The following is a 12,311-nucleotide window of genomic DNA, read 5'->3' as shown; positions in this document are numbered from 1 at the left end:
AATGCTTCTAATTAGCTGTGTAATCTTGACATAAGACAGTTAACCTGTCAAAGCCTCCTCTCAAAAAGGGAAGGATGATGGGGCCAGCCCGGTGGCATAGTGGTTAAGTTGGGGTGCTCTGCTTCAGCAGCCCGGGGTTCGCAGGTTCGGATGCCAGGTGCAGACCTACACACTGCTCGTCAAGCCATGCTGTGGCGGTGTCCCATATAAGGCAGAGTAAGATGGGCACAGATGTTAGCCCAGCACCAGTCTTCCTCAGCAAAAAAGGGAAGGATTGGCAACAGACATTAGCTCAGCACTAATCTTCCCCACAAAAAAAAGGAGGGAGAAGGCTGAGTTACATCAAATGACGGACCACTCCAGAACCACAGTTCTAAATTCAGCAGCAGTCTATTTCTTACTCTGGTGACCTTGACTGAATAAAAATGGTTTGATAATGTCTAGTGCACAAAGAAGTTAAGTATACCAGAACAGATAACTTATTTTTGTTTTAAAAATTCCTATTACATATAAAGCATTCGTACAATTTTAACCATATTAGTATCTGAAATAAAAAATGTTACCTTGCTCTGCCCTGTGAAAGTAGCCTAAGGCCTGTTAAAAACACAAAGAGCCCAAACATAATGAAAAGGATTACAACAGAATCAATATTAAAAAAGCATTTTCTCAAAAGATCTACTCCTATCTTAAATATAAGTCAGGAAGTAAATTACACCATCTTAAAATAATGGTCAATTCATCAGCACTACGAGTTAACAAAATTGAACCCAGCGCTGTCAGATCATCAGAGCAGACTGCAACATGTGGACCACTTCCAGTAATAACCTGACTGCTGTTTAGAACCTGTAGCAAACCAGCATCGTGTACAGAGAGAAAAGAACATTACCATGTGCAACTCAGCTATTTCGCTCTTTCTCTTCTTAAAGCATAACAGTGACTACCAGTAAAAACTAGATAAATCAAAAGCCGAATTTACTCAGTGATACATTGGTTGTACCAGTGAATTTTTAAAAGTTCTTTATTATGGAAATTCCTACATAAAATGTTACTGTGAGTCTGAAACTCTGCTAATTCTTTTTGTCCCACTTAAACTTTTTATAATGCATTAATTGACAATTTCTTAGAAACATAACTAATTTGTTATAGTAGAACTGACTGTATCTTTTTTCTTAGAATGCATTCTTTTTAATAAGAATAAATATTTCCCAACTGTGTTGTAATTATACAACTAAATATTCTTTACATCAAATTCTACACTATAGCTTCCCAGAAAAAAAATAGCTCCTTGTTATGATACAAGTGGGAAAGCTTTCTCAATTGCCTATTTCCTTACTCTGAAAATTCTGTGAGGAGTAAACGCAAAATATTTGCCCAGAAATCCTTTCAAATTTTATTTTTAACAGGAAAGGCAAAAGGCCTTGAAAATATGAGAGAATATGAGCCTTTCAAACCTACTGTTTAAAAAAAAGTTATAATTACTACTTCCTTTATCAATAGAAATGTGCTTCATTTTCCAGGTAAATGACTGTAATGTGCCGAATGTGTACCTTAAACATGCTGAGTAACAGTTGCTATATTTCTTGTTCTATTTTATGACTTTTATATGGTATAGATTTCAAATAGAAAATGAAGGTAGATTTTAGCCAGGGCCTATTTTAGCTGACAATACAGCAGAATTAGCAGCCACTCACCTAAAGAAAAAAGCCACTCCCCAATCATGGACACAAGATTAAGTCTCTGTGACGAGACAGTCGCCCTGGATCATTAGACACGTGCTCAGGTCCCTCAGTGACCAGAGCTCCCGACGTGGGGACTGGAGAACAGCCCTGCGGCTAGGAAATTAGCACTAACTTAACAGAGACCTCACACTACCTCCTCGTAGGTGGAACTGGGAGGGGTCGCAAACAGCATTCTAGCAATTCTTCTTTGATACCAAGGCATTTCAGCAAATGTGTAACACCTACAGGGAAATAAAATAACACGTATACATTCGAATTGCACCTTCTTTTTTCTTTTAAAGAGAACTAGCATCTTAACAGATACAAAAGAAATCTTCTCCTGTTGTACATTTAAACAATTTGTACTTTACATAATATCCAGTAGGTTAATACTCATACTGAATTATTTAGAGACTGACATATTGATCCATCAATTAGGGTGTATTTTGTGATTAAATATAAATAGGAAGCAAGAGTACTAGTAATAATACAACACAGTCATGCGTGGCCTAATGACGGGGACACGTTCTGAGAAATGTGTCGTTGGGCGATGTCATCGTCGTGTGAATGTCACCGAGTGCACCTACACAAAGCTAGGGGTACAGCCCACCACACACCTAGGCTGTGTGGCACTGATCTACGGGACCACTGCTGTCTACGCGGTCTCTCGGGACACCAGCGTCATGACATGGCACGTGACCATGTCTCCTTCACCACTGAGTGCTGGCTGCAGGTGCTGAGCTAAGGATCCTCTCTCTTATCACTCCTTACAACAACTCACTGAGACAGGATCGTTACCCCTACTTTTTACATGAGAAAAACTAACTTAGAGAAGTTAAAAAAAAATGACAAAAGTAAACATGATATACGTAAATAATGGCAATCAACAATTTAAGTCTATATATTTAAACGGATGTGGCAAATGATTAACATCCGAAGATGCTGACGACTTTCCAAAATAAGTGGGACAAAAAGTGTTGGATCTTTGACTGGGGTGTGAACTCCCTGAGGCGGAGACTCTGTCTCACTCATGTTTGCTCACTAGCATCTGACTTAGGGACTGCCCCTCAATTACTGTTCATCCTCAGTAAGTGTTCTGTTAGTTTAATATGTCCTTTATCCTGAAGGAATACAAGACTGTTTACATCGTTACTCCCTTAGAGGACCACAAATAATCAGCTCTGCAGATTACACCTAAAGAAAACAATGGCGAACCTGTCTCAGGGGAAAATCTTAAACCAGCAAGCATTAACACACTGGTGTACGCTCAGACCAGCAAAATAGTGATGTACGTTGGACAAAAAATGGAAAGACACTGATATAAGTCAGATTACATTGTTCCTCAGGTGAATCAGACTGGATTTGACAAACTTTGAAGACATCAAGACCCTCTTAGGGCATCCTACTGTATTACTAGAGTTAGATAAATCCAGTTTCATTTAGCCCAGTAAATAAGACTAGTCTTTCCCAACAAACGGAATTTAAAAGTCTAACAGAAAGTTTTAATGCTTTTTTAGCCTTAGTTCATGTTTCTAAATGATCTGAATAACAATGTATAATAGGATCACAATCAAATTTAGTATTTTCTAACAATACATGCACAACTGCTGATTAATATAATGGATTAAACACTCTTGATTACCAAACAATATTTTATTTTATTTTATTTTTTTTTTAATTTTATTTATTTATTTATTTTTCCCCCCAAAGCCCCAGTAGATAGTTGTGTGTCATAGCTGCACATCCTTCTAGTTGCTGTATGTGGGACGCGGCCTCAGCATGGCCGGAGAAGCGGTGCATCAGTGCGCGCCCAGGATCTGAACCCGGGCCGCCAGCAGCGGAGTGTACGCACTTAACCGCTAAGCCACGGGGCCGGCCCCCAAACAATATTTTAAAATATTTTACATCTTGCTTTCTTATATACTACAAAACAAGATATGTATACATACTATAAGATAAGATCATACTAAATATCACAGAAATATTTATTTAAAGAAATTTACTTACCAAATACCCATGAGGTGAATTGAGGTAGCATCTTTAGGGTTCAGTTCAATTGCTTTCTAACGAGAAATGAGAAAATCAATCATATTTGTTTTCTATAGACCAGTAAGTACTTTACTATGTTTGCTGAAGAAGCTATGATTAGAAAAAAAAAATTTACGACACCCCCATTTCAATTTTTCTATGATAATCAACATCAACTTTCTTCTTCCTAATTCTTTAATTGGTTAAATTTGTTTCAATACACTATTAATGACTTGTACTAAGGTTACTATTTTATAAGGTTCCAAAACTGACAGCAGGGTTTATCAACATGAGAAAAAACATGAAGTTTGTAAATGAATCTAATTTTGAAAACAACAACAATCTATAGCTCTCAATGTTTCTTTCTTCTAGATTAAAGGAAAAATGAGTAGGAAGTTCTTTTGGCAAGTCCTCTATGAATACTGAATAAAAAGTATTCTTTCCTAAAAGAAGAACAAAGTACATCATAATTTTAGAAAGTCTCTTCCTGTATGCAGATTTTGTTCCACTTCCCCATCTATACATAAAGGAATAATAAATACTATTTGTTCAAAGATTTTATTAATGGAATAATTATATACAGTGTAAAATGTGTTGATAAAGTCTTCCTGATTTCTAGTCACCATGTGCAAGTCCTAGTGAATTAAGGTAAAGCATAAATCACAGAGTAACTTTAAAGAAATGACTCCTCCTTTTATCCATTATTTTGTTGAAAATCACTAAGGAAACCTCACAGATTAATGTCAATCCTATGAGAAATAAAAGACCCTGTTTAAAAAATCGAGACTTCCTAGCTTATGCTGTTCTGTAAAACCACATCTTCACTGTCAATTGGTAACGTGTGAGACACATATTGTCCAATATTTGTATTGGTTATCAGCGTGGGCTCTGGAGCCAGACCACCAGGATTCAAACCAAAACTCAGTAACCTCTAATTTTCTGACCTTGGCGAGTTCTATGTTCTTGCCGTGCCTGAGTCTGCTCTTTTATAGAATCGAGAAAGTCATATACCTACCTCAGAGAGTTCTGGTGAAAATTAAACAAGCAAGTGACAGGAGGGGCTTACCACAGTACTATCTTCTGTCACCAGCATCATTATTATTTTTACTTTTCCTAAGTACCAGGCACTTAATTTATTACTAACATGGATTAATGTTAGTAGTTGTAGAGGTAACAGCTAGAATAAGGCTAACCAAGCTGACTTGGCAGAAATCTTGCTTCAATAATATGGGTAAGAATCAGCACTGACCTAATTTTTACTTTTCTGTAAATACAGATATCATTTAAAGTATATACAACTTATACTCTAGGCAGTCTTTCCCAACTGGAGTTCCACTAGAAAATTAAGCTCTACAAAAAAAATTCTATGAGTAACTATTTTCTCCATTCTACCAAGAATGGTACAGAGCTAGTACCATTCTAAATGCAAGGGAGAGAAGTTAATTCATCGCCTACAATGGATGCCTTGGGGCATTAGAGTTTAATTTTCTTATGGGATGGGTTGAGGGGGGTTACTCTCAAGTAAATCCTTTCTTTTAGAATTCTCCTTGCCATTAGTTTAAGTGTCTTCAAAAACAATCCAAAGATGATAATTCCATATTCCTTATAAAAGCTTTTTATTAGATGTAATAATGGAATTTGAAACAGAAGTACTATAAATGATCTTTTTAGTATTTAAATACTAAACACTGTCATTTTTTAAATACACTTAACACAAACACATTTGAAAACTTATACAAAACATTGCTTTTTTAAAAATAATCCATAGCCTTCACTGTTTCTTTAAGTTTAAAGTATACATTAATACATTTTCTGCACTTTTTCATTATTCACATTGGAAGTTATTCATCATGTATTTCTACAATCCCAAGGCACAGAGTAATTTAGGTGATTTATCTAATACCACTAAGCAAATTACTATATTTCACTGAATCTAAGATACCATACAAGTTATGACACATCTTTATTTTCTGTACACTAAGAAAAACAAACCTGCCAATTATAAGATACCACTGATTATATAATGCAATCTGATTTCAAAGGTCTTAAAGTGTGGAAAATGTTGTATGTTAATAAACTGAAATACATATATAGATAGTATGTAAGTGTATGTGTACACACACATGTACACACCATTGATGCCTGAATAAGAAGCGAGGTCTCCTGACTCCCAGTCCGATGTTCTTTCCCACTAGTCATTATACAGACTAGGAACTGAGACTATAGCCATAAAATTCAGAAAAGCTATTAGATAGCTTATTTAACATTATCTCTACATATGTTTTCATCTCTTTCTCATTCTCTGTATTTTTGAGCTGGTTTACAATATCAAAAGAGAAAGCAATACCCTGGGTTTTTAGTGGCAGTGTTTTGTTTTTCCTGAGGACAAGAGCAGTGTCATGCACGTCATGAAATACACAAATGCCTGGACAAGTTCCGGCGCCTAAGGGAGAGCTTACCATAAATAAATTAACTTCAGGGGAGATATTAAAACATGCACACACATAACCCACACACAGAGATCACAACCATAAATAGTACTACGACTATTGGGAGTGATAAGTCAATTGTGTTAGAGGGTTAGATTAGACCACACCTCCCAGTATTCAGAACCTTGACTAGTCCCTCCCAGACTCAGGTCTTGGCCACCACATGACTTATTCATGTCGACAGACAGGACACTACCAAGTGTGATGCAAGCAGAGGCTTCATACAAGTTTGCAAGCTGCAACTTTTCCCTTGGAACGCTCACTCTTAGAAGTCAGCCACCATGCTATGAAGAAGCTAGGGCTAGACTACTAAGCAATGAGAAGAAAAGTGGAGAGAAACCAACATAGATGAGAGGGCACCTGGTACATTCCCCTCCCAGCTGAGCGTCCAGGTGAATGCAGCTGTCTAAATGACCTCAGCCACACCTGGCAGAACAGAAGCACAAGTGTGCAAAGTTAACCCACAGAACTGTGAGAAATGGTCACTGCCGTGGGCCACTAAGTTTTAGGTGGTTTGCTATATATAGCATAGATAAGTGAAACAGAAATCTGTTCAGAAAATTAATGACTTTTTAAATTCATCAGTACCTCAAAATGCTCCTTGATAGTGTAGGCATTTGCAATTTTAGCCCTGATGCCTTCATAATCTCCAACATCACTTATGCAGATTGCATACCACTAAAAATACAAGAAGAAAAGGTGTCAGAACAATAATACTCTTAATAATATTTCATTCAATACAAGGTAAAACTGAATAACTGTTTATTCCTCAATAGTCTTTCCCATTCAACAAAAAGTTACTGAGCATAAAAACTGTATTAAATATGCTGGAATATACAAAGAAAAGCTCCCTCAAGGTCGGGACATGTTTATAGAGAACTTTAATACAAGCCAGAGAGTAGTGAATCTCTAAGAAAGTTATCAACACAGTGGGGAGTAATGATTCATGTTTAGATCTGAGTATAAACTCAGAAAAATGTGCAGCTGAATGACTATCATTTTATTTTCACATCCTCTTTTCTGGCAGCTGCCTCTTCCCTGACACCTGCACTATGACAGTAAGATCAGCCACATTTGTCAACTGCAACTTTGTCTCATAGCCATAGTTGGATAACAGACCCAAACTGAATTCAGTTTGTTTCTTCCCAAAGAACTGAATCCAAAATATCCAAGCTTCATAAACCCTGGAAAGTCATAAGACTTAGGATGAGAAAAAAAAGTCTGCAGTCAAAAAGACTTATAGATAACAGCAAAGAGGAGAAACAATGAAGCCTCAGAGCAATGGAACCAACTGCTCCTGAAGTTAACCCTGCCCTTGGGTTCTGTGAAATAACCACCATTTCTTATAATAAACACCCCTTCTTTTTGTGTTTGAGCTTATTTCTGTGGGATTTTAATAATTATAACCAGAAACATTTTAACTAACACTTAAACTTCTGTTTAAATCTATTCCCACCAAAAATCTTTTGTATCTTGATATGTTTATTGATAATAAAAAGATATAATTTAAAACACACACACATCTCTACAGACTATGTTCTTTAATCTCCACTGACAGTTACTCAGCTACCCACCTCCAGATAACTAGAGGGGCCACACAGGGTTTCAGACTAGGTACTGTGCTCTTCTCCCACATATCAGGGCTCTGGACAAAATCACTTTCTCTTACACAATTAACTATCATCTATATGCAAAGCAAACACAAGCTTATGGATGAATCCTGAACATTCTACCCTGATTATACTGGCATTTAGTTACTGTACAGGACTGTTAATTAATGCTCATATGAGCAAGAGCTGATGGTAGGCGGTGTGATCCTCGGTGACTTTTATTTCCATATTTGTACTTCTTTTTCAATTTCCAAAATGCCTAATGTCTGTAATGAGTTTACATTATTTGTTAAAAACTTTTATTTTAAATAGATATTCTAGCCAAGAAAGGGTAATAGGTACTATACTAGACTTACCTTCTTGCCTGAAACACTAAAAAACCAAACAAAATATAAAAAATAAAGCCTCGCAAGATCTTACATATCAGGCAACGGTGACTGATACCTGTGGTGAGCCCTGTGAGTATCCCAGCTCATGGCCTAGAGAGATCTCCAGGCTGAGGCCCAGGGAGGCAAAGTCGGCCACCTGGCAGTCTCTCTACTCTGAGAAGATGGAACTGGGAGTCAGGGGAGGCACAGGCGTCTCGAGTTAGCAGAGCAGAATACTGCAGAGAGAGAGCTGAGCACAGCTAGAACTCGGGAGAACTGCAGACGGTCATCCTTGAGCATTAGCTGAGTAAAGATCTCCACTTGCTTGTGATGAGAACACTCAAGGCTAGGCAAAGAACCACCTAAAAGGACTAGAAATCTGGAGCTTACAAAGCACTGGCAACACCAGTTGTAGGAAAAATAAACTCTAGAGAAAATGGTACTCTAGTCCTGCTTAAAAACCTTCAAGCAAAATCCAAAAGGATCAAATTGTTTCTGAGTAACTCAACCATGTCCCAGAACAAAGCTCAAGAATATTTTTTCCTGTTTTATTGAGATATAATTGACACAAAGCACTGTATAAATTTAAACTGTACAGCATAATTTGACTTATGTTTTTCAAAAGCAAAAGTGAAAGAGGACTTTTAGTTACATCAAAGCTGAAAGAATTCATCATCCAGAGACTTGCAATATAAGAAATGTTAAAGGTATGCATGTTGAAGAAATGAGCAAGTCCTCCATGCAGAAAGAAAATAATACAGACGGAAAGCTCCTTCTACACACAGGAATGATGTACACCAAAATGGTAACCATATGGGCAAAGATGAAGACTCTTCTTTCTTACTATTTATGTCTCTTTAAAAGATAACAGACCGTTTAAAGCAAAATAATAACGTATTCTGGGATTTCTAACATATATCGAAGATGTATCACAATAACAGCACACTAGCAGTTATGAACACATGAAGTGTTGTATCACTTTATGTGGACTCTAAGTTAAAGACGTATACTACAAACCTTAAAGGAACCACTAAAATAACACAATACAGAATTCTAGCCATTAAGTCAATAAAATGGAATCCAAAAGTGCTCAAGACAGAAGGTAGAAAAAGAACAAAATGAGAACAGATGAAACAAATAGAAAGATAGCAAATTTAAACTCAAAAATATCATTAATCATGGCCGGCCCTGTGGCTTGGTGGTTAAGTGCGCGCGCTGCAATGCTGGTGGCCCGGGTTCGGATCCCGGGTGCGCATCGAGGCACCACTTCTCCGTCCATCCTGAGGCCGAGTCCCACATACAGCAACTAGAAGGAAGTGCAGCTATGACATACAACTATCTACTGGGGCTTTGGGGGGAAAAAATAAAAATAAATAAAATCTTTAAAAAAAAAAAAAATATCATTAATCATATTAAATGTAAATGGTCCAAACACCCCAACTGAAAGGCAGATTGCCAAACTGGATTAAATTTAAGCAAGAATGAGAGTGACGTAAGCAAAAAAGGCAGAAGAAAGAACTCCAAATTCCGTTCCTCCATAAAAGCCACGAAAAAAATAAGCAAAAACTGTCAGAATTAACTTTTTTTGGAACACCAAAATTAAAATAAGACTTGCAGCAACCTGAAAATGCTTACTCAATGCTACAGCTTACTCTTGGTGAGAACAGTGAACTTTGTACTGTTTTATCTTACTCCAGGCCCATCTCACACTCCCGAACTCAGTGGTAGCCATGAAAATAGCCCGTATTCCTGGCGGAGAGGGAGCAGAACAGATCTCATTTGTTCTGATCTGTCTGGCGGTTCCCTGGAAGACTGGCTCGAAAGCCTTGTCTATATTTCACCTAACTTGGAAAAAGCCTAGTGCCAAAGCTGCTTCCTTGGGGGGCATTTGTTGAAAACACTTATAGGCTAATATCTTAGGCTGCTGCTGCCTCAGGCTAATAAACAGACTAATAAAAAGCTTGAGAGGAAAGGCTAGGGATACAGACGACCCTAAGGGCTTTGAAAAGCTCCAACAAATAAAAGTCAAAAGAAGAATGTTTCATGACATATGAAAATTATATTGAATTTAAATTTCAGTGTCCACAAATAAAGCTTTATTGGAAAACGATGGCTCACCATTTATGCAATGTCTATGGCTGCTTTTGCTCAACAATGGCAGAGGTGAGTTGTGAAAAGAGATCATATGTGATCTTCTACTTGATTCCCACTGCTGCTCAGTGCACTGTGAATCACAGTGATAGATTTATAACTTGACAGCATTTCAACTACCATGCATATTGGCATACCATGACACTTTATTTTTTTATAACCAATGCATATGTCAAAAGAAGATAAAATGGACTTCAAATGTCATGCTTTGAAGGCACAGTGGAGTGTGGATTATTTTGTTATTGAATTAGATGGCAAAGCATTTTGTTTATTATGCAGTAACACCAAAGCAAAAAAAAAAAGAAACGAAAAAGTGAAAAACTCCCGACATATCCTTGAGAATACAGCAAGCCACACACAAGCACAGGATGATGTGCACGCTCGGCAAGGATCTGAGAAGGCCCTAAGTGCACCTCCTGCTGACCTGAAGGCTCTACACAGGCAGGCAGGGAGAGCTGGGGCAGAGTTCTGAACTGCCTGGTGAGTGCAAGGTGTGTCCCAACACACACACAGCGCCATGGCAAGGACTGGAAAACACTTTGGTTCCAGGCATTTTAGAAAATTTCTGTCCCATCATTAGCTGGCCATTAAGCTAACAGAACAGAGACTTCAGTGGCCGCACAAAACAAAGAATACAGACTTTACAGAATTAGTTAAGAAAAGTCACTACAGAAACAATAAGTATAAAAAGCAGCAGCAACAACGAATTCTGGAAGGGGACAGAACCTGACTTCTAGATTTACCGTATGATAATTGTCAACATATCCAGTTGTCAACAAAAAAGTATAAGGCATGCAAAGAAATAAGATAGTAGCACCCATACACAGGGGAACACAATCAATAGAAAATATGCCTGAAGAAGCCCAGATGTTGGGCTTCCTAGACATCCTACATTCCTTATGTATGTGCAACAGAAAAATTATGTATAAAGGACTAAAAAATAGTCTAAGACCAATGTCTCACCAACAGAGAATATCAATAAAGAGACAGAAATGATAAAATGGAACCAGATAGATATTTTGGAGTTGGAAAGTACAATACTGAAATTAAAAATTCACCACACTGAATTGAGGATTCAACAGCAGATTTGAACAGGGAGAAGAAAGAATCAGCTAACTTGAAGATAATAGCTCAATTGAGATTACCCAATCTGAAGAACAGAAAAGAAAAAAGAAAAAAAATCAACACAGCCTGAGAGACCAACCTGTGAGGCACCAACATGTCTCCCAAAATACACATAATGGGAGTCTCAGGAGAGGAAAGGAGGGAAACAAAGGCGTAGAATGAATATCTGAAAACAAAATGGCCAAAAGCTTCCTTTCTTTTTTAATAGGTTTCAGATGTACAGCATTATAATTCGACCTCTGTATACACTACAAAGTGCTCACCACCACAAGTCTAGTTACCATCTATCACCATACAACTCACCCCCTTCACCCATTTTGCCCGCCCCCCAACTCCCTTCCCCTCTGGTAACCACTAATCTGTTCTCTTTATCTATGTGTTTGTTTCGCTTTATTCTGTTAGTTTGCTTTGGTTTTGTTAGATTCCACATACGAGTGAAATCATACGGGATTGGTCTTTCTCCATCTGACTTATTTTACTTAGCACAATATCCTCAAGGTCCATCCATGTTGTTGCAAATGGCAAACTTCATTCTTTGTTATAGCTGAGTACTATTCCATTGTGTGTGTCTGTGTGTATGTCATATATGGTGTGTTTATATATATGCCACATCTTCTTTATCCATTCATCCATCAATAGACACTTACACTGTTTCCATTTCTTGGCTATTGTAAATAATGCTGCAATGACCATAGGGGTGCATATATCGTTTAGAATTAGTGTTTCTGTATTCTTCAGATAAATACACAGAAGTAGAATAGCTGGGTCATATAGTAGTTCTTAATTTTTTGAGGAATCTCCATACTGTTTTCCATAGTGGCT

The 12,311-nt window shown here is 37.5% G+C and overlaps 1 protein-coding gene across 3 annotated transcripts in view; it reads right to left on the bottom strand.

Annotated features, from left to right (window-relative positions):
• The window catches only part of RMDN1 (regulator of microtubule dynamics 1), a 33,715-nt gene that overhangs the window by 2,763 nt on the left and 18,641 nt on the right, over positions 1-12,311 (bottom strand). For 2 of the 3 annotated variants that reach the window (XM_087420371.1, XM_087420370.1), the window contains exons 5-8: positions 6,824-6,913; positions 3,726-3,781; positions 1,873-1,960; positions 564-594 (exon numbers count right to left, since the gene is read on the bottom strand). In XM_087420371.1, coding sequence (XP_087276497.1) covers positions 564-594; positions 1,873-1,960; positions 3,726-3,781; positions 6,824-6,913 — 265 coding nt within the window. The remainder of the gene's footprint in view (positions 1-563; positions 595-1,872; positions 1,961-3,725; positions 3,782-6,823; positions 6,914-12,311) is intronic. The other variant, XM_087420372.1, reaches the window with a different exon arrangement.

This window comes from Ceratotherium simum, chromosome 31, assembly GCF_057802395.1.
Source record: "Ceratotherium simum simum isolate JZ-2026a chromosome 31, ASM5780239v1, whole genome shotgun sequence".
Taxonomy (NCBI): domain Eukaryota; kingdom Metazoa; phylum Chordata; class Mammalia; order Perissodactyla; family Rhinocerotidae; genus Ceratotherium; species Ceratotherium simum.
Note: the sequence above shows the minus strand (reverse complement) of the source record. Positions and strands in the feature narration are given on the sequence as shown.